Here is a 19,953-nt window from a genome sequence, read left to right on the forward strand (position 1 = left end):
TCCCCGTCTCCCGGGCTGGAAACTACAACTCCCAGAGAGTGTTTCAGAAACAGCTGTGGGCAAGTGGTGTCACATGATGAGAAGCCAGTTCTTCCATTTTGAATTCCGTACTTAACATATCTTTTAAGGTAGCGTAGCCCCCTTAAACCACAAGCCCTGCATGTATGACAGCTGGGCAGCCCAAATTATCCTGTGACCCTCCAAAGCCACACCTGTCCCCCATGGCAATTGCATATGGCTTGCAGCCTGTAATGACAACATCAGCGTGCCACAGTACTGTTAATGCCGGCTGGCAGCAGGGATTTAAAGTGAGAACTTGGAGCCCCCAGCCCCTCAGTGGTAGTAGTAAGCATTGGTATGGGTGATTAGTAGCTGTGTATACTCAGCAGGTCCCTTAGCTGCTCTTTCTTTTTCATCCACTAGGGGTCACTGGAGTACTCTTGGGATATGGACGGCGTAGCAGAACAAAGGCACTGAATATTTAAATTTAGAACTCTCCACCCCTCCATATCCCAGAGTACCTCAGTGTACGAACCCAGTGTTTTTTCTGTGCTCAAAGCACTAACATCGGCTTGTGGGATTCCCACACTTGGATGGAAGATTTTATTAAATTAAAAGAGCGGTAATCGGAGTCTCGGAAGTTACTCCACCAGCACTAACGAAGGACAGTCTTTCCAAAGGGCCAATTTCCCTTTGGGTACCAGGGTGTTTATTTAACTGGTCTTATAATTTAATGCACGATTCTATGTCAAATCTCACACCGATAACTACGAGTGAGAAGGGTACATTAGTCCAGCACTCAGATAGTGCGGGGTTTTTGACAACCATACATTGCTAAATCCCAGTGAGTCAATGTCTCCATTTTTACAGAGACTGAGTAGACTCTAACCACTATTTAAGACGCGATCCGCCATTGGTAAATGCGTCTGTGTCAAACATTATAAAGACCCAAGATACATTTGGGTCACTAGACTATGTATGGAAACAATGAACTGTTAAAAGAAGCTGCAGAGTATATCTGTAAAGCTTCTGCTAACGCCGGTTACTTCGATTCTCACTTTTCATCGTCGCTAGTTTAAGCGCGACAGGCCAGAGCTTGTTTGGTCCTAAATTTGATATTCAGCCATTACCGCATCCAGTATCAAAACGGAGATACTTGTGCCGGCGTTTAATCCCTTTAGACTTCCGTTTTTTCAAGGCGGTGGTACAAAACAGTCACGCCTTGTAACGACAGGACGCTACAGTCAACAAGCCAGTGGCTTGACGACCTCTTAGGCCATCTCCATGTTCCAATTGTGGAAGCGCGTCTTTACACGTTACATTTGCGTTTCCAGACATCAACTCATGGATGTCTCGGCTATTTACAGATTAAAGGACAAGACTGCCTCTGTCGAACGGTTTGGCAGGTTGCCATTTAGTCTCTGCTGGTTTTCAGCTGTCTTTATAACCAGGCAGTAGTACACCAACAGAGTCAGGGTTACTTATTCCCCTCTGTTTGGGGTAACAAAACCAGACAGCTCCGTCGCAGTCTCAATCAGCAAGTCACTTACTGCAGTTTGAAAATGGATTTTCTGCGGTTAGTATTTGCATATTGGAGCCACAAAATTGCGTAATTGCACTTGATCTTCACAATGCGTATTTACCCATTCCGGTTTGGTCATCACAGGTTCTAGCGTTTGCAAAACGCCACAACCATTAACCATTTCAGGTCTACCGTTTGGCTTCTTGTCAACGCCTCGGGTATTTACCAAAGTGATGTTGGTGATGATAGCTCATCTCAGAGTCCTGACAGTGACAATCGTTCCATACTTAGACGATCTGCTCATAAGAACTCTGTCTCAACAGAGTTCCTCTAACTTAGACGATCTGCTCATAAGAACTCTGTCTCAACAGAGTTCCTCTAACTTGCGCTACTAATGTATACTGCGGTGGCAGGTCAAGTTCAAAAACAATCGCATCGAATTCCGTCTGAACGACGTCAATTCCTAGGTAAGATTATAAATACGGTAAATCAAAGACATTTACCTACTACACCAGCAAGAACAAATGTACATCTAGTAATTAGTGCAAAAGCCACGCACACTAGCGGTACATTGGTGTATTCGCCTGTTAAGAATAATGATGTGTTTTCAAAGCGCTTTAGTTCGCCGCCCTTCACTCGCGTTTCCCACAGAGGGGCGAGGGTGTATATACTCTGGACGAGAGTCTCAGAAGTTCAGGAGTTGTAGTTAAAAAAAAAAAAAAGATCAGCGACAGAGGTTCTAAAACGGATCACGACAGATTGCTGTCGATAAATGTCCTGGAACTCCGTGCAATTTACAATGCACTACATGCTTCGCTTTCAGTCTGACCAAGGGCAGTCAGACAACGCAACGGGAGTTGCATACACAACAACCAGGGAGAACCAAGATGCCGCATGGCAATGCGGCAGGTAACTCGAATCCTCAATTGCCCAGAACACCATTATGTGATGTCAACGGGGTTCATTCCGCGAGTGGACATCTGTTAGACAGATGATCTCACCCGTCAGGATTTATATCCTGAAAACTGGACATTAAATCCAGAGGTGTTTCATATGTGAGCCCACAGAAGGGGTTACCCTCAGGTATACATGATGGCATCTCGCCACAATTACAAAAGCTCAGTATGTGTACAAAACGACAGATCACAAGGGCAGTGGCGGTGGAGTCTCTCACATTCGTGTGGTCATTCAGCATCGTGTATCTGGCTCCACCATTTTCCGCTGCTCTCTCCGTTGCCAAAACGGATCATAAGACAGTTCGTCACAGTCATACTAGTGATATCTCATGGGTTTCGGAGAGCTTGCTTCTCGAATCTCCAAGGAATACTTGCACACGATCTTGGCCAGCTCATAATACGTCCAACCTGTTACAACAGGGAACGTTCTTTTACCCATAGTTACCTATGTACCTATTACCTATGTACCGCAGCTGCGGTTGACGGGGTGGGGGTTCAGACCGCCCTCTTAAGAAAAGAAATAGGGCATTACAGTATCGGTTATACCAACCATGTTACGAGCTAGTAAGCCGCTTAAGGCAGCTCATTATTACAAAATTTGGTGTGCTTATATAGGTGGTAAAGCTCGGAAGTTTCCGACATCATCTTTCAAGTTACCCGTATTCTGTTATTTTACAAACGGGGTGGGATGGAGAACTGCGTTTATCTGCACTGAGGGTGCAGGTATCTGTGTGGTCAACTTATTTTCAAAGACGTTTGACTCTATTGCGTCGATACACACCTTTCTACAAGGTGTCATCAAAGTGCAGCCTCCATTTATCCCACCTACAGCGCCAGGCGACTTGAGGTTGGGTTCAGATTTCTTACAGTTTTCATATTTTGAACCCTTACAACAAATGGGGATTAAGTTTCTCACTTGGGAAAACATTTTTCTTCTAGCCTTAGCTTCGGCAAGGGTTTTGTTTTCATATTTGGGTGCCTTGTATTCCAAGCCACCGTATTTGAGTTTTCTCATGACAAAGCAGATCTTCGGACGAATTCCGCTTTCTTATTCTTCACATCAATATACCAATAGTGGTTCCTGTGTTGACAGCACATTCTAGAATTCTGAATGTGGTACACGCATTACGCGTCTATATGTCCCGAACGTCTACAGTACGTAATACGGATATGTTGTTTGTTCTCTATGATGCTGCCAACTGGGGTTAGCCAGTTTCTCAGCAGACATTATCCAGTTGGATAATAATGACTACAGGTCAGGCTTACTTTAAGGCTAGGTTACAGTCGCCTACGTCAGTAATAGCTCATCCCACAGGTTCTGTGGGAATGTCAGACCCAGCGGGTCGTGGAGCGTCTACAACGCGGCTACATAGCCTTCAGTGCACCACGTTTGTGCACGTTTACACGTTATGAATGGTTGCCGCATCAGCATCTAGCTTTGGCTGCCTACTGTTACAAGTGTCAAACAGCTCTCCCGCCCACGAGGGAAGCTTTGGTACGTCCCAAGAGTACTCCAGTGACCCCTAGTGGATGAAAAAGAAAATAGGATTTTGGTACTTACCAGGTAAATCCTTTTCTTTGAATCCATAGGGGGCACTGGACGCCCACCCAGAGCAGTTTTACCTGGGTTGTGTTAAGCTCACAGGAGCTTAGGGTAACACATTTTACCTGGTTTGTATTAAGCTCAAAGGAGCTTATGGTAACACATTTTCACCGATTGGTTCAAACTATAAAGGTCTATCGGTTATGCTGTCAACTGTTTAGTTGACATTAACGTTATGGGTCAACTTTGTTGTTGTCCGTTATGTTATAGGAATTCTCCATTGTCAACCTCTCTATAGTAGTTCGCTCAGTAAAAACACTGGGTTCGTACACTGAGGTACTCTGGGATATGGAGGGGTGGAGAGTTCTAAATTTAAATATTCAGTGCCTTTGTTCTGCTACGCCGTCCATATCCCAAGAGTACTCCAGTGCCCCCTATGGATTCAAAGAAAAGGATTTACCTGGTAAGTACCAAAATCCTATTTTTACTATTATATGCTCAATCACCAAGGGCAGCTCCACAGACCTGGTGCTGTGTACAGGAGCTCACTTGGAAGTTGCTGAAGATATTAGTGTTCATAGAGAACCCACACATCACAGGCATGAGACATGGCATCTGTCAAGGTGGCAGTGCGAGTCCGTCTGATGAACCGCAGGCAAAGAGTAATTTGGGCTATTACAGTTTGTGGTTACAGCAAAATACCATTTCATATTAAGCATCTCTGATATTGGCGTGACTTCTGTCACCTCTTATGTAACTGGTGTATGATTTCTTGCATTACCCCCACCTACCCCCCATATACCTGTCCTTTTCCTGGGTAGCAGTCAGCACTGAAACTAGGGTGGTGCACATACAGAAAGGGAATTTTATAAGGGGCAATACTGTGCGATGGAACATGAATAACGGATGCTACTGTGTGGTGTAATGTGAATTGGCTTACCGTCATTAGGTCGACAGTCATTAGGTCGACCACTATTGGTCAACATGGTCAAAAGGTCAACATGGTCATTAGGTCGACATGAACAAGGTTGACATGGAAAAAGGTCGACATGAGTTTTTCACTTTTTTTTTTTTCTTTTCCATACTTTACGATCCACGTGGACTACGACTGGGAACGGTAACCTGTGCCAAGTGCAGCGGTAGCGGAACGAGCAAAGCGAGCCATGCGAGGGGACGCGGTGCACTAATTGGGGTTCCCCCATCACTTTACGAAGAAGACGACACCACAAAAAGTGAAAAAACTCATGTCTACCTTTTTCCATGTCGACTTTGTTCATGTCGACATAATGCATGTCGACCAATAGCGGTCGACTTAAAGACCCATACCCTGTGAATTGGTACTATTCTGTGCCCATGCCCCTTCCCCATCAAGCCATAGCGCGCGCTGTCTCTAATTTCAATTTGGAGGGGGGGGGTTGGGGGGTTGGGTCTAGTTAAGGCACTGCAGCCTGGTACTGAGCTAACCTGCCAGACACACATGCACACATGTAGCTACAGCCTTGCCCCGGATACAGGTATTAACACCAGTTTAGCGACTGGAATTATTCTGTACCTGTCACTGTTTCCAGTAACCCACAGTCCAAACACATCGCTGTAACAGCTCTAAAGAACAATCTTAATACGGCAATATGTTTTAACTCTACATCATTATAAGTCAGTGCACATCTATTCATAATGTAATGTGTGTGGGATAGTATACTGGGTCACGGATGGAACAGAGTTAGAATCTTGAGGCTTCCTTATCAAGGTAAAGTAGGTCATCCACATGATTGTTGCAGTTTACCATGGAGTTGATTAGTAATGCTGAAAGTAGGCATATTATTAGTAAATAGTTATACAATACAAAGGTTTTCTGTACTATTGATGTTGGGTATTTAGTGCTGCACAGGAAGTATGTTAAGAAGGTCAAGTGGTGAGCTGTGAGGGGAAAGAGCCGTGAGCTTCCTGGGTATTGTGTCATGCTAGGTGTCTCATGTCACTCGCTTTATATGAGTTAGATTATGCATTGGTGGTATCTAATGGGACAGTGACAGCGATATGCCAGCATGGCATCTAGCCTGATGGCAGCAATAGAGATGAGTAGTCAGTATAGGGCCTGTCTTTCTCTCCTCCCATCTATATCAATAGCCGTGTTACTTGTTACCAGGCTCTAATTACATTTTGTCAGCATCACTACTTCTGGTCACGTATTTATTGAAATAACTGTTACTCCTGGTAGTACTTTTATAGCTGACATTTTATTAGGCACACCGATACATTTGGTTTATCAATGGGATTTACAATTGGCATATTGCTACTAACACTGACATGTTGTTGAGTAGAGGTTGGATGCTCCATGTGTGACTCCCACTCCATATACACACTTACTATGCAGACTATTCTGCTTAATATTGTGTGGTTGAAGCATCCTGGTAGGTAATTGTAGAAATGCAGGACTGGCTAAACAAGATGCCCCTGTAATGCAAGTCACCCCTATCAGCCCGTGCATGTGGCCATCCACAGTAGCAGACTCCACCTCCCTGGCTCACGTCATGTGCTCGGCTTTACGCTTAGGGCCCAACATGTATTTTTGGGCTTCTGAGCCCCCCATTGGGTGGGATGGGGGGAATTGATCTCTGTGTGGGGGAAAAGGTATAAACTATATTATATACATGAGAAGTTAGCGGAGAATGGGAACAGATAAACCAATTAAATATCACAGAAGAATCCAGCTGTATTTTCATCCTTAATCCTGTCAGCATAAGAAAGTCTGCAGCACTACCAGCTCCCACAGCACTTATATGTATTTCTGTATCATTATCTGTTTTATTTCTTTTGTTAAAGCCCCAGGCTATGTACTCACAAACATTGATAGATCCTTGTCTTTCCGTTTACTTTACAGGTGAACAGAGAGACAAATGCTCACATTGAGGTCCTTTATGGGCTGATGCAGCGTTGTCTGTTGGCAGAGCATGTACCATGTATTTTGCATTGTGCCCGCTCCAGAATTCTGCACACACAAGTACTGTAGAGTCCTATACCAGATAACTGGGGGCATTCTCACATAGGCACAGTTCAGTGAGGGAGTGCTCACACTTCCGCGGGTCTAGGTGGAAGCGTACATACGCCTGTTTGCTTATAGTATAGGTCAGTTGCATGTGCCTACTGATGATGATGATGATGACTAAATAGCAACCAAGCCTACACAAAAGGGACAACCCATAGGATGCATCCAAAGCTGCATATTGGCAGATGTACACATGGGTGTACGGGAACTCCTGTTCTATTGTTTAATGACCTGAGCTCACTAATAAGACACTGCGTGGCTGAAACCATCACTGATAAAACAATTCATTCTGAATTGTACCAGCAATTTCTACAGGAGAATGTCAGGGTTTCCATCATGAATTGAATCTGAACAGAAGTTTGCCTTGCAGCAAGACAGCAACCATAAATGCATAAATCCGTGGACAAACCAAGGTTAAAACAGACAAAGTTTAGCTTTTTGTAGTGGCCGAGTCAAATTCCAGACGTAGGGGGTCATTCAGACCCAGCCGCTATTGTGGCGAGCAGCGCAGTTTGCCGGTGCGCATTCAAAGTGGGAGCAAAGCTGCTGCATGGACTCGCACATTGCAGGGTGAATGTACTTAGCCACTCCAATAAAAATAAAAAAAAGGCCACTGACTGCCTGACAGCGCAGCCAGGGGTCAACCTTAGATCCGATGCGTTCGTAATTATAGGAGGTCTGCATTCATCTCTGAATAATCCCCGTAGTCCAAGAAATATATTGGGCCGGACATGAAGTGTAGCGTTCGTACAAAAAGCCCCCAATAGCCATAAGTTGGACCAGTTCTGCAAGTAGGAATTGGCCAACATTCCTCCAAGCTGGTGTGTGGGACTGATCAACAGTTACTATAAACATTTGATTGAAGTCATTTTGATTGTGTGGTCACACACGTTACTGAGTCTTAGAGGGTCACATACCATGTCCAACAAATTTAATGGTGGATCATTATGATAAATAAATGAAAAGTATTCCTTTTATCCTATATTGGATTCATTAGTTATGTTTATGACTTACTGTACTGTATTATGAAGGTCTTAATAAAGTTAAGGTCACAATTATGCAGGCATTTGGCTATTCCCCTTTATGTCTCTTATGTCATAACACAATGCGGCTAGGACACACCAGGAGACTCTGTTTAATTTGATTTATGACACTAGCATATCTGTGTACGGCTAAAGCCTTATACACACTACCCGCCCGTTTCCCGCCGATATTGGCGGCAGAGGGGACCCGGTGGGGCGGTCGGCACCGGCAAGTTCATAAACACTTGCCGAAGCTGCCAGGGGGGGGGGGGATGGCGGTAACGACGGCAATGCTTCATCTGCAGCATGGCTGTCATTATCGAGGACGTCCGTGGTCTGTACATGTTCAGACAAGGGTGGGGGTCGTTAACGATGCGCATGAGAACGCATAGTTAATGACATTGAGTGTACACACTGGATGAGATTGTGAAGGATCTCGCTCAGATTGTCCCTTCTGAGCAAGATCTTTCACTTTCTCATCTAGTGTGTATGGGTCTCTGACTCTGTATACGAAGAGTTGCTGTAGCAGCTGCAGCTTTTTTTCCAGTACATGTCCTGTTCTGCTCCGTGTATAGAATCAGTCGCACACACACACAATGGGGGTAATTCCAAGTTGATCGCAGCAGGAAATTTTTTAGCAGTTGGGCAAAACCATGTGCACTGCAGGAGGGGCAGATATAACATTTGCAGAGAGAGATAGATTTGGGTGGGGTGAGTTCAATCTGCAATCTAAATTGCAGTGTAAAAATAAAGCAGCCTGTATTTACCCTGCACAGAAACAAAATAACCCACCCAAATCTAACTCTCTCTGCAAATGTTATATCTGCCTCCCCTGCAGTGCACATGGTTTTGCCCAACTACTAAAAAATTTCCTGCTGCGACCAACTTGGAATTACCCCCAATATACAAATATACAATATCCTACTTGCATTGCGTTGCAACTAAAGGCCCATACACACTAGAAGACTTGAAAGATATAAAAGATGAACAATTTGGAAGATGAGCGATTTCCCTTGAACTCCCTGACAAACGATATTGAGTACACACTGAGCGATTTTACAAACAATCTGAATGACAAACGATCTGCTCTGCTGGGATTGATCTGCATGCATGGACGACTGACAACCTGCTTCCAACGACCACGGGTGCGCGCATCGTTCACTGCATACACACTAAATGATTTGAACGATAGATCGTTCAAATTCTTCATTATCTCTCAAATCGATGGAGAAAAATCTTCTAATGTAGAAGATGCCCGACAGTTGCAATGGTAGCTGTCAAAATACTGACAGCGGCATTCCGCTGTTTAAACTACTGACATACACTTTTTAACTAAGCTAACCATGATCCCTAACCCTCCTTTCCCACAACTATACCTAACCCTCCCTACCCACAGTCTAACCCTAACCTTCCCCCACAGCTTAAACCTAGCCTTCTAAACTCGCAGCCTGTGTAATCATCATGATCCCAGCACCGGCATTCCAAGTAGTGTCTGGATTCTGGTGTCGGTATTTCGACGATAGATAGAGATTCTTAATGGCCATGCACACAGAGTTTTCACTAGAACGCCTTCATATGATTATCAGTTTTTTGAACCCTGCATTCTCCTGGTTAGGAAAATAGAACACTTGCATTCATAAACACTGGTGTGATACTGCAATTCATAGGGTTGGAGTCTATAAAAGATAAACATCTGGTAACACTGAGTGATGTCTCTCTCTGTAGTGACCATGCAGCTGAAGATGCTTAGGTCTGCTGACACGTACTCAGCGCTGTGTCTTGGAATCAGACATTCCTTTCTCCAACTGTATCCCTTTTATGGCTGCTTTTTTCATTGCTTGTATTGCATAACTATAGCTCAGTCCTGGAAACTGTACAACTGTAAGCTTGCATGTCAACAGAATATCTTTATATATACAGTATTCTGAGAGAAAATGAGAAACGTACAGCAAGTTGCACAAAACAACTGAACAAGTACAAACCTTTAAAACAGCGGTGGCCAACCTGTGGCTCTTGAGCCACATGCGGCTCTTTCTTTCTTCAAATGTGGCTCCTAACGCAAAAAGTCACATGACCACAACAGATCTGGTAACCACTGCTCTCTAGAAAAACACGCAGCAGCACTACGGGGACTTAGACCTGAGGGAGCCAGATACTAGAGTTGAGACACCCACCAGCAAACAGAGGACACATAAGTGGCTGCTGCAGTGGCATGAATTGGGGGAAGCTGAAGCGATACAAGAGGGTGCTGCCTGAAGTGACAGGAGGGTACTGGCTGGAGTGACAAGAGGGTGCTGGCTGGAGTGACAAGAGGGTGCTGGTTGGAGTAACACATAGGGGAGCTGAAGTGTATTATGTGAATCTGAATTTTTCAATTTATTTTATGTGGATCTGGCTTTTACAATTATTTTATGTGGAAGTGGCTTTTTCAAAGTATTTTATGTTGGATCTGGCTTTTTCAATGTATTTTATACCAGGGGCGTGGCCTAGAAGGCACAAGGCCACACCCCATTTTTGCATGTGCGCCTTCGGCTCGATGTCGGCTCTTTGACGTACCTAACACATTTTTTGGGGCTCTTTGTCTCTGACTGGTTGGCCACCCCTGCTTTAAAATATATTAGATTTTTTTCTTCTTCTAGCTTTGCTTTATTTAATAATGCCGATCATTTCATATCTAAAAAGAAAGTGGTATACTGTAGACTGTTTTCTTTTACATTGGGGGGGTTATTTTCCGTATATTATTGACTCACTGTCTCATTTTCACAGGAATTCAATAACAATTATGTACAGAAGCAGCAGATTTTAATTGACTTTGCTCATTAATTGGAGCAATACCTCCTCTTCCCCTTTGAGGTGGCTGTGCATTAGTTGAACTGATTTTTACTCCAAATGTACATATCAGGCAAACCAAGATTTTTCTTTTCTATATAAACTGATAGTGAACCTTAGTGTGTTATTGTGAAATGTGAAGAGCCTCAGGTACTGGCATACAGGTTCATGGCTATACAGTGAGTCACAAAAGTGACGTTCAAATGCTGAAACCTTTTAACATCTTCGCCTCAGCCTACACAAAGCTCAGTGTCTCCTTCAAGTTTCCAGCCACACACCACATTGCTGGCCTATTATTTCTGTATACAAGTCATGATTTTACATGTAATGATTTGAAAGCCAGAAATTACACTCTGAAGCCAACTTGACATCCGCATAGAGAAAAGATGATCCATAAAGGATTGCTCTTTATATTTCATTCTCTGTCTTCTGATGCTCACACAGAAATTAGGAAAGGAAAACTCTAGCCTACTGCAGAAGGTCTAAATAAAGCATGTCATTAAGTGGTAATGTGCACCTTAACTTTGCACATGCAGATGACTATATATATATATATATATATATATATATATATATAAAAAATGCCTTTTCAGCTGTACAGTGGAACACTGTTTGCATTTCATTATTGCGATAATACCTAGCATGGTTATTGAGAATAGGCAACCAAGACATGCAAAACCTGCGCTTTAAAAAGTAGTACATCTGTATTTGACAGCAGTTAAATGAATCCTTTAGTGCTGGACTTGTGGGCGCTTGATCTGTTATTGTCATTCTTTATAAAGCGCCGCCATAGTAGGAAGTACTGTGCAGAGACTATTTAATCTTTCAGATCAGCCCCTGCCCCCAATGGAACTTCCAGTTTACTGTCTCTACAACACAAGTGGATGCACTCAGCAGGCAGAGTGCTTGGACTGTGGGAGGAAACCAGAGCACTTGAGGAAAGTCAGGGTTAGCCATGGTAGAACATCCAAACTGCACAAAGATAGTGCTCTGATTGGAATCAACCCCATATCATGTGTGGCAGCAATGATAACTAATGTGTCATCATGCTACTGTAATCTTCTATTCAGAGACCATGGAGATCATAGGAATTGGCATTGGCACTGTAGTCCAGGACCTGGCCACAGAGTTACAATCCTTCCAGTTGCTCTATCCCAGAGGTTCTCAAACTCGGTCCTCAGGACCCCACACAGTGCATGTTTTGCAGGTCTCCTCACAGAATCACAAGTGAAATAATTAGCTCCACCTGTGGACCTTTTAAAATGTGATAGTGAGTAATTAATACACCTGTGCACCTGCTGGGTTACCTGCAAAACATGCATTGTGTGGGCTCCTGAGGACCGAGTTTGAGAACCTCTGCTCTATCCCATATACCCCCATCCCCTTCATTTTGTTCATCTGAATATCCAACTGCAGTCACTGATCTGCTTAGACTGTCAGTTCTGTAAAATGAATGACCAGATTATCCTGCGTAATTGTAAGAATTGGGGCATCTTGCAATCCATTTGTTTGTCCTGACCAAAATAATTACCAGATCTGTATAGAGTGGTGTCTGGCCAAATAGTCACCAACAGTGAATGGTTGTAGCTGAGCAAACAGCGTTACATGAATCTATGGATTAAGGCATACACTACATACTGTATATTATAGGGGGTTTTGACAACCGCCAGGAATTAGCTTCTCTATTCTGCAATGCTTTGTGATTAAACAAAAAACTTGTGGCACGTGTAAATTCAATGGAAAGCATGTGCACCAGCCACGGCCTCAGGCTTAATATGTCTTACTTCTCAAGTGCATAATTCTCACTTCATATCCCCGGTTACCTCCCTTACACAGTAATGCTCTCTACCCAAACACAGATCTGTCATTATTTGATTTGATCACACACGTGTCACTGCATTTCTGTCAGGACGCAGAAGGGTTACCTGTATATCACCTTCTGTTTGCTTGGCTTAGATTATGTCCTGTCCCACTCATGTGCTACATAATACACTCTTGCATGTTAGAGAGAGCCTAAACCATCCAGGTACCGATTAGCATCATCTCTCACTGCAGGTATCTGTGGTCTTACTGACATCACTAGTCATTCTCTAACTCACCAACAGCAGAGTATAAAATAATAACACCTTCAGATGTGACTGAGAGTGCGTCTTGGTTCCCTATTCTCAGTGACTATACTAGGTTTTATCATAATAATGAAATGTAAACAGGGTTGTCCAGTTGTTTTACAGCATACCGGTGAGGTCTCCCATGTCTGAGATGCTTTGGACACAAAGTATTTAGTAGTATTCGGTATTTTGGAATATTTGCAGAATGAGATATTTTAGGGATGGGTCCCAAATCTAAACACAGAAGGCATTTATGTTCCATGTACACCTTATACACTACACACAGCCTGAAGGGCATGAAACAACGCTTGTGTACATTGTACCATTACAAAGTAAAGGTGTTACTATCTCAGTCAGCACTCACAACATTTTGCAATTTGGATAATTTCTGATAAGGGAGACCCTCCTTGTCCGTGAAGAATTCATTTGCTCCAGAAATGTAGAGAATGGCCGTCACATGAAAAGATTATACATTGTACAGTATATATATGAATAAATGTCCTTTTATATAAATAGGCTTAAAAATATAGGAAAGTAGTTACTTTTGTTATGCTGATAGAGGCCACCTTTCTATGTGTCTACAGAGTAAACAGGCAGCAGCCATCTTCCTGGAGATATGCTGAATATACTGCTGGCAAGACCCTAAAACTGGGGCATTGTGTGTGTCTACTGATGGAACATGTGGGTGTTAAGGATGTTATACAGTTTCATATTCGCTCTGCAACTGAGACAATTCCAATTGTGTTATATTTCTCAGCAAACAGAACTTTCCATGTAGCCTAGCACTACATCTACTATAGGTGAAACGCAGAAAATTAGAATACCATGCAAAAGTTCATTTATTTCAGTAATTCAACTTAAAAGGTGAAACTAATATATTATATAGACTCACTGCATGCAAAGTGAGATATTTCAAGCCTTTATTTGTTATAATTTTGATGACTGTGGCTTACAGCTTAAGAAAACCCCAAAAACAAAATCTCTGAAAATTAGAATATTACATAAAATCGATAAAAAAAGGATTTTAAATACAGAAATGTCGGTCCTCTGAAAAGTATAATCATGCATATGTACTCAGTACTTGGTTTGGGCCTCTTTTGCATGAATTACTGCCTCAATGTGGCGTGACACACAGACGGATCCTATACATGGGCTTCAAATGTCGTAATTTTTCTTGTCAAACAGCTCCTGAACAGCAAACGTCAGAAGCGTCTTACCTGGACTATAGAAAAAAAAAAAACTGGTCTGTTGCTCAGTGGTCCAAAGTCCTCTTTTCTGAGAGCAAATTTGAGGAAGAATGGAGAGGCACACATTCCAAGATTCTTGAAGTTCAGTGTGACGTTTCCGCAGTCTGTGTTGATTTGGGGAGCCATGTCAACGCAGCCGTCTACCAGGACATTTTAGAGCACTTCATGCTTCTTTCAGCAGACAAGTTTTATGGCGATGCGGACTTAATTTTCCAGCAGGACTTGGCACCTGCCCACACTGCCAAAAGCACCAAAACCTGGTTCAATGACCGTGGGATGACTGTTCTGGATTGGCCAGCAAACTCGCCTGACCTGAACCCCGGCATTGCCGAATCTATGGGGCACTGCCAAGAGAAAGATGAGAGACCTGAGACTGAACAATGCCGAAGAGCTGAAGGCCGCTATTGAAGCATCCTGGTCTTCCATAACACCTCAGCAGTGCTACAGGCTGATAGAATCCATGCCACGCCGCATTGAGGCAGTAATTCATGCGAAAGGGGCCCAAATCAAGTTTTTATTGATTTTATGGAATAATCTAATTTTCTGAGATTTTGGATTGGGGTTTTCTTAAGCTGTAAGCCACAATCATCAAAATTATAACAAATAAAGGCTTGAAATATCTCACTTTGCATGTAATGAATCTATATAATATATTAGTTTCACCTTTTAAGTTGAATTACAGAAATAAATACATTTTTGCACATTATTCTAATTTTCTGAGTTTCACCTGTATTAAGCAAACTGCAGAAACAAACCCCCTTTTACTACTACCGATCCACTGCTAAATGCAAAGCACCAGGAACAGGAATCAGTGTGACTAGGAATAAGTGAGCATTCATTGTGCACACCGAGCGGACCACACAGCCAGGCAGTAGGAACCGGTTTCCATACGCTTATTCCTGTATTCAGTAGAAACACTGGGGACCTGTTGCTGCTTCCCTCGTATGGACTGATTATGTTCTTATACAACTGCCAGTGTATGGGAAGTACCTGGGTGTTCTCGCCCTGAGAGTACTGCTGGCACCCTTACTGCACAGAAACATCAGCTAGAATGGCCTCTCAGCTGATATCAGCAGGTGCCCTGCCATGTCCACAGACTGATCTCGTTGCTTTCTCATGTTAATGACTGTTTGCCCACACCTTTCTGAGGGTCTGGAACCTGTGGCATAATACATTTTTGCACAGTGCATTTGCCCACTATGCAGGTATACAAATAAAATGTAGTCTGTGTATGTGGCCTCCAAACAGGAGAGTACCAGAGTATGCGTTATGCACCATACACTCCCAGCAAGCTGCCATCACACTGTAGAGTGCAAACAGACGTCACTCAGTTTGTATAGTATGTTTGGTGGGATTAAGTTTGAGGCAGATTGTTTTCCTGTGCTGTTTGATTGGAAGCAAACCAAGGTACACAGGCAAGCCACTAAATCTCTTTTTAGCAAACATAAGCAGCAGAAGAATATACTGGCAATCTCACAAAGCACATTTCTTACTCCAGGAAGTACACAGCGCTGTATGTAGGTCTGTACCTGCAGCTGAACCTCTCACCTCTATACTTACTTCCCCAGTAAGAGTTCATAATCCATCCAAACTACACCCATGTGTGCAGTAGACACAGTCTAGACTAGGCATGTCCAAACTGCGGCCCTCCAGCTGTTGTGAAACTACATATCCCAGCATGCCCTGACACAGTTTTGCTGTCAGAGAATGCTAAAGTTGTGTCAGGGCATGCTGGCATGTGTAGTTTCTCAACAGCTGGAGGGCCGCAGTTTGGACATGCCTGGTCTAGACTATTCAGCCAAAGCAATCTTGCGTGCAGTGAATGGGCCACCATATATATCTATTATATTATATCTGTGTATATATATATATATATATATATATATATTATATCTGTATACAGTAATAATTATTTTATTCTGATTTTTATCCAATAGGCTAATTAGGATTTTAGGACCACAAGAAAAGTTACCTTTCATTTTTCTACTCACAAACCTTAGTACATTACCCCATGTATAGGTTATCTACAAATATAACTTCAAATAAAATATCAGAGACATGGGTGTAGATATTTCAGACCAGGGCTAGACGCTACTGCTTGTCAGCTGAGGCATTATCACACAATATAGAGCTCCGTATTTACAGACGTCTTTCTCCTCCCTCTTTCCCATCTCAGGGAGAGGATGCACCTCCCATACATGCAAGAGCGATTTCAAGACATGTTCAAAATTGTCAAGGAAATGACTCGCCTCCAGATTTCATATGATGAGTATCTCTGCATGAAGACCTTATTGCTCTTGTGTACAAGTGAGTATGTTCTGCTGGTTTCTTCACGATTGTAAATTGATATGTTTGTGCTTATATTCTCCACGGAATGGCGGAATATATAATTATCCTGTTTCCACGTTGAATGCTGGGCTATATTTTAGGGTATTCATGTGGGTAACATTCCAGTACACTTAATGATTTGCTATGGAGACCTTAAATATGTAAATGCTATTGGTTACATATACTGACTGCAATCAGCATGATGGATGGCATAGAACTGCAGATTTTTAGCACGGACCTTCTATGTATCTCCATGTTCAAATGCTCCAATGTACAGTAGCATTGCAAGTAAAGACATGATAACATTGTACGATATGGCAGTTTTTCTCAATGCATTCTTGAGCACAGATTGTTTAATTAAAATAACCAAAGTATTAATTTAGTCAACTGTGCTCAAGTATGGCTTAAAACCTGGAATGTTAGTGTGCTTTGAGTACCGAGGTTGGGAAACACTGCCGTATGGTAGGCTTTTATTTGTTGTTTTAACTGCTATGAAGAGCGGTTAGTCTCTCCGTGTGCAACTATTTCATAATGTTCTATATATTCATTGTCAGTTCCCAAGGACGGTCTTAAAAGCAACGTGCTGTTTGAGGAAATTCGTATGACATATATTAAGGAACTTGGAAAAGCCATAGTAAAGCGGGAGGGAAATTCCAGTCAAAACTGGCAACGATTTTACCAACTGACAAAGCTAATGGATACAATGCATGAGGTAAGTTCCCTGCTCCCCTCCCCAAAAAATAGCGATGGTGAGTTTGATTTCACAGTATATGGCCAGCATAAGGAAATAGTTAAAATAAAGGTAAAGGCCCATTCAGAATTCAGATACTGTATATAGGCGTGTCCCTTGGTTATGGTTGAAGAAGTGTTGTCACCCTTTCTTAGACTGGATCACCCACTGGTGTCTGAGGCAGTATGGCCCTGGGGATGGCGGTACAGAGATGGAGAATTTGAAAGATCAAATACACTTATTAAAAATAATGATAGTATAATGCCACTTACATAGTCACTAGTTCGGCGTAGTTTTGCTTTGAATTTCCAGCCGGCTGGACTGTGAAGATTCCTTTGTGCGGCCGGTGTCTCATTTAAGCAGCCAGATTGGATTTTTTTCTAAAAATGTTATAGTGGGGGGGGGGGGCTGATACTCACTGCTTTCCATTTGCCTGAATATATGTTTACATATACTTTGGTAATTTGTAGTAGAAAGACATAATAAAAAAAAGAAAATAGCTCTAATGACAGACAAAACCAGGTTATATACTTTTTTTGTTTTTGTATGTCTTTCATTTGCATTGTGTCAGCACTTTGGCACCTAACGGTGCTACACACGGTGCGATATGCACTTAACTTTTCTTACGATTTTGACTATATAGTCAAAATCTTAAGGAAAGTTAAGTGCATATCGCACCATGTGTACACAGCTTGTGATGCCGATGTGTGGTCCAGCAGGATCGGCATCGCAAGCAAAAATAGACTGTGCAGGTAGCCCAACATTGACTATATCAGCGGGGCCGGGATCTGGCCCTGTCGGATAATCAATGTCAGGCTAAATCCACATTGTGCCGTGTGTACACAGGTTTACACTGTAAATGGTTGTAGTGTAACAGTTCAGATTACAATATATTATTAAATAGATTTCATATTTTTATTGTGGGAAAATAAAACATTTTTTATTATTTTGCGAAGGAAAAGTCCAGCTGTACACTATTTCTGTGTGTTTTATTCCTTAAAATAAAGTTATACTTAGTTTCACATTATTTATGTCCTTCTGTTTTTAGGTAGTTGAAAATCTGCTAGCCTTTTGCTTCTACTCCTTCACCGACAAATCGTTGAGTGTTGAATTTCCGGAGATGTTGTCAGAAATTATCAGCAATCAGATACCAAAATATTCAGCTGGAAATATCAGAAAACTTTTATTTCATCAGAAATGACTGCCTTACTAAAATTATATACATACTTACACACACAAAAAGTTGCCTTAAGGAAAAAACAAGTCAAATTATAGCTTTTACTGTATTAAAAAGAAATCAGACGTGGTAAATGTCCTTGCAACGGTGTACCTATCGTAATTATGCACTACAGTTCATGTGGTTTACAGAGGGCCAAGATTTGGACTATGGAAAATTCCTCAGTTCACTCAGTGAAATGAGAAGCATAACAGATAATTAAACCAGAGTCTGCATTGTGAACATTCTGGTATTAATTTTCACATTGGATGGATATGTTTGCTAGAATTTTTTCTATTTTGTTTTATTTCCTGTCAGGTGTTTTAGCTTCTTTTTGTTTCTCTCCCATGGGGGAAAAAAAATGAAAATAAGAGTTTGATTTATGCATGTAACCTGCTGAAAGTTTACAAGTGTATATCAGAAAAGGGAAGTTGTGCCTTTTTATGCTATTGTTTGGATCTAGCAATTTTTCTCCATTTTCACAAAATGAATTGACTCTCCGTTGTTTTTCTTTCTTACATTATATATTTTTTCCTATTCTTGCAAGACTCCTGTTGTACAGATTTGGATTTTTCTTTGTTTCCTTTTTTAAGACTGGGGCAGCTCACAGCTTTCCTAACACAAGTCAAACTAAATATTCTCTCAATGTCTGTTGTTCATTACTACTCTAATCATGTCTGGCTACTTGGCACTTTCAGCTACTTACCCAAACAGATTGCAAAGTTATATGGCCAAAACATTTACCTTGTATCGGTAATTTACTGGATCAGGTACCAATCTTTGGGGGGGGGGGGGGGGGGGGTTCGTTTTTCTTTTTTGGTGGGGAGGAGGGGGGTGGAGGCTGATGCCCCAGTGGTTCTTGTATAACATAGGAATTTTTCCTGCTTTCTAGGTTAAAAATCCCTATACTATTTTGATTTATGAAATGTTTCCACGATACTAGTTACACATGTGCCATAAAATGCTCAGAGATGCAATGTTAGAAGCTGCTGTAGCCTTTTCAAAGCTTGCCTATGTGTATGCTTTTATTAGTAAAAAGTAAAATACAAAAAAAAATACTTTTAATAGTCGTTCATATTAAATTTTATTTTTTAAATCTGATACAATTTTTTTTTTTTTTACTTTTATTAAAGCCACTTTATTGCAGGGTCATATAATAAAAAAAAAAAACGTTTGACTTGGTAAAAACATTTGTTAAGCTACATTACTGTGTATAAATTGTTCAAACTAACTTTATATTTATACTTCTTAAGAATGTATGCCACATTGGTATAATTGGAATCTGAAAAGATAATGAAAGGGCTACTGCAGCTTGAAACAACAGTCTGTAATATCTATAAATGCTTTATATAATGTATAAGAAAGTTTATTGTGGTAAGGCTTCAGCACTTTTAAATTGGGTTATT

The 19,953-nt window shown here is 41.8% G+C and overlaps 1 protein-coding gene across 6 annotated transcripts in view; it reads left to right on the forward strand.

Moving 5' to 3' along the window:
- NR3C1 (nuclear receptor subfamily 3 group C member 1) overlaps positions 1 to 19,331 on the forward strand; it is a 192,292-nt gene extending 172,961 nt beyond the window's left edge. For 4 of the 6 annotated variants that reach the window (XM_063928123.1, XM_063928124.1, XM_063928122.1 and 1 more), the window contains exons 7-9: positions 16,450 to 16,580; positions 17,156 to 17,313; positions 18,380 to 19,331. In XM_063928123.1, the coding sequence (XP_063784193.1) occupies positions 16,450 to 16,580; positions 17,156 to 17,313; positions 18,380 to 18,532 (442 nt within the window). In that variant the 3' untranslated portion in view covers positions 18,533 to 19,331. Of the gene's footprint in view, positions 1 to 6,902; positions 8,094 to 14,211; positions 14,801 to 16,449; positions 16,581 to 17,155; positions 17,314 to 18,379 lie in introns of those variants that run through there. The other 2 variants (XM_063928126.1, XM_063928127.1) reach the window with 2 other exon arrangements.
- The last annotated feature ends 622 nt before the right edge of the window (positions 19,332 to 19,953 follow it).

The sequence above is a fragment of the Pseudophryne corroboree genome, chromosome 6 (genome assembly GCF_028390025.1).
Source record: "Pseudophryne corroboree isolate aPseCor3 chromosome 6, aPseCor3.hap2, whole genome shotgun sequence".
NCBI classification, from domain to species: Eukaryota; Metazoa; Chordata; class Amphibia; order Anura; family Myobatrachidae; genus Pseudophryne; species Pseudophryne corroboree.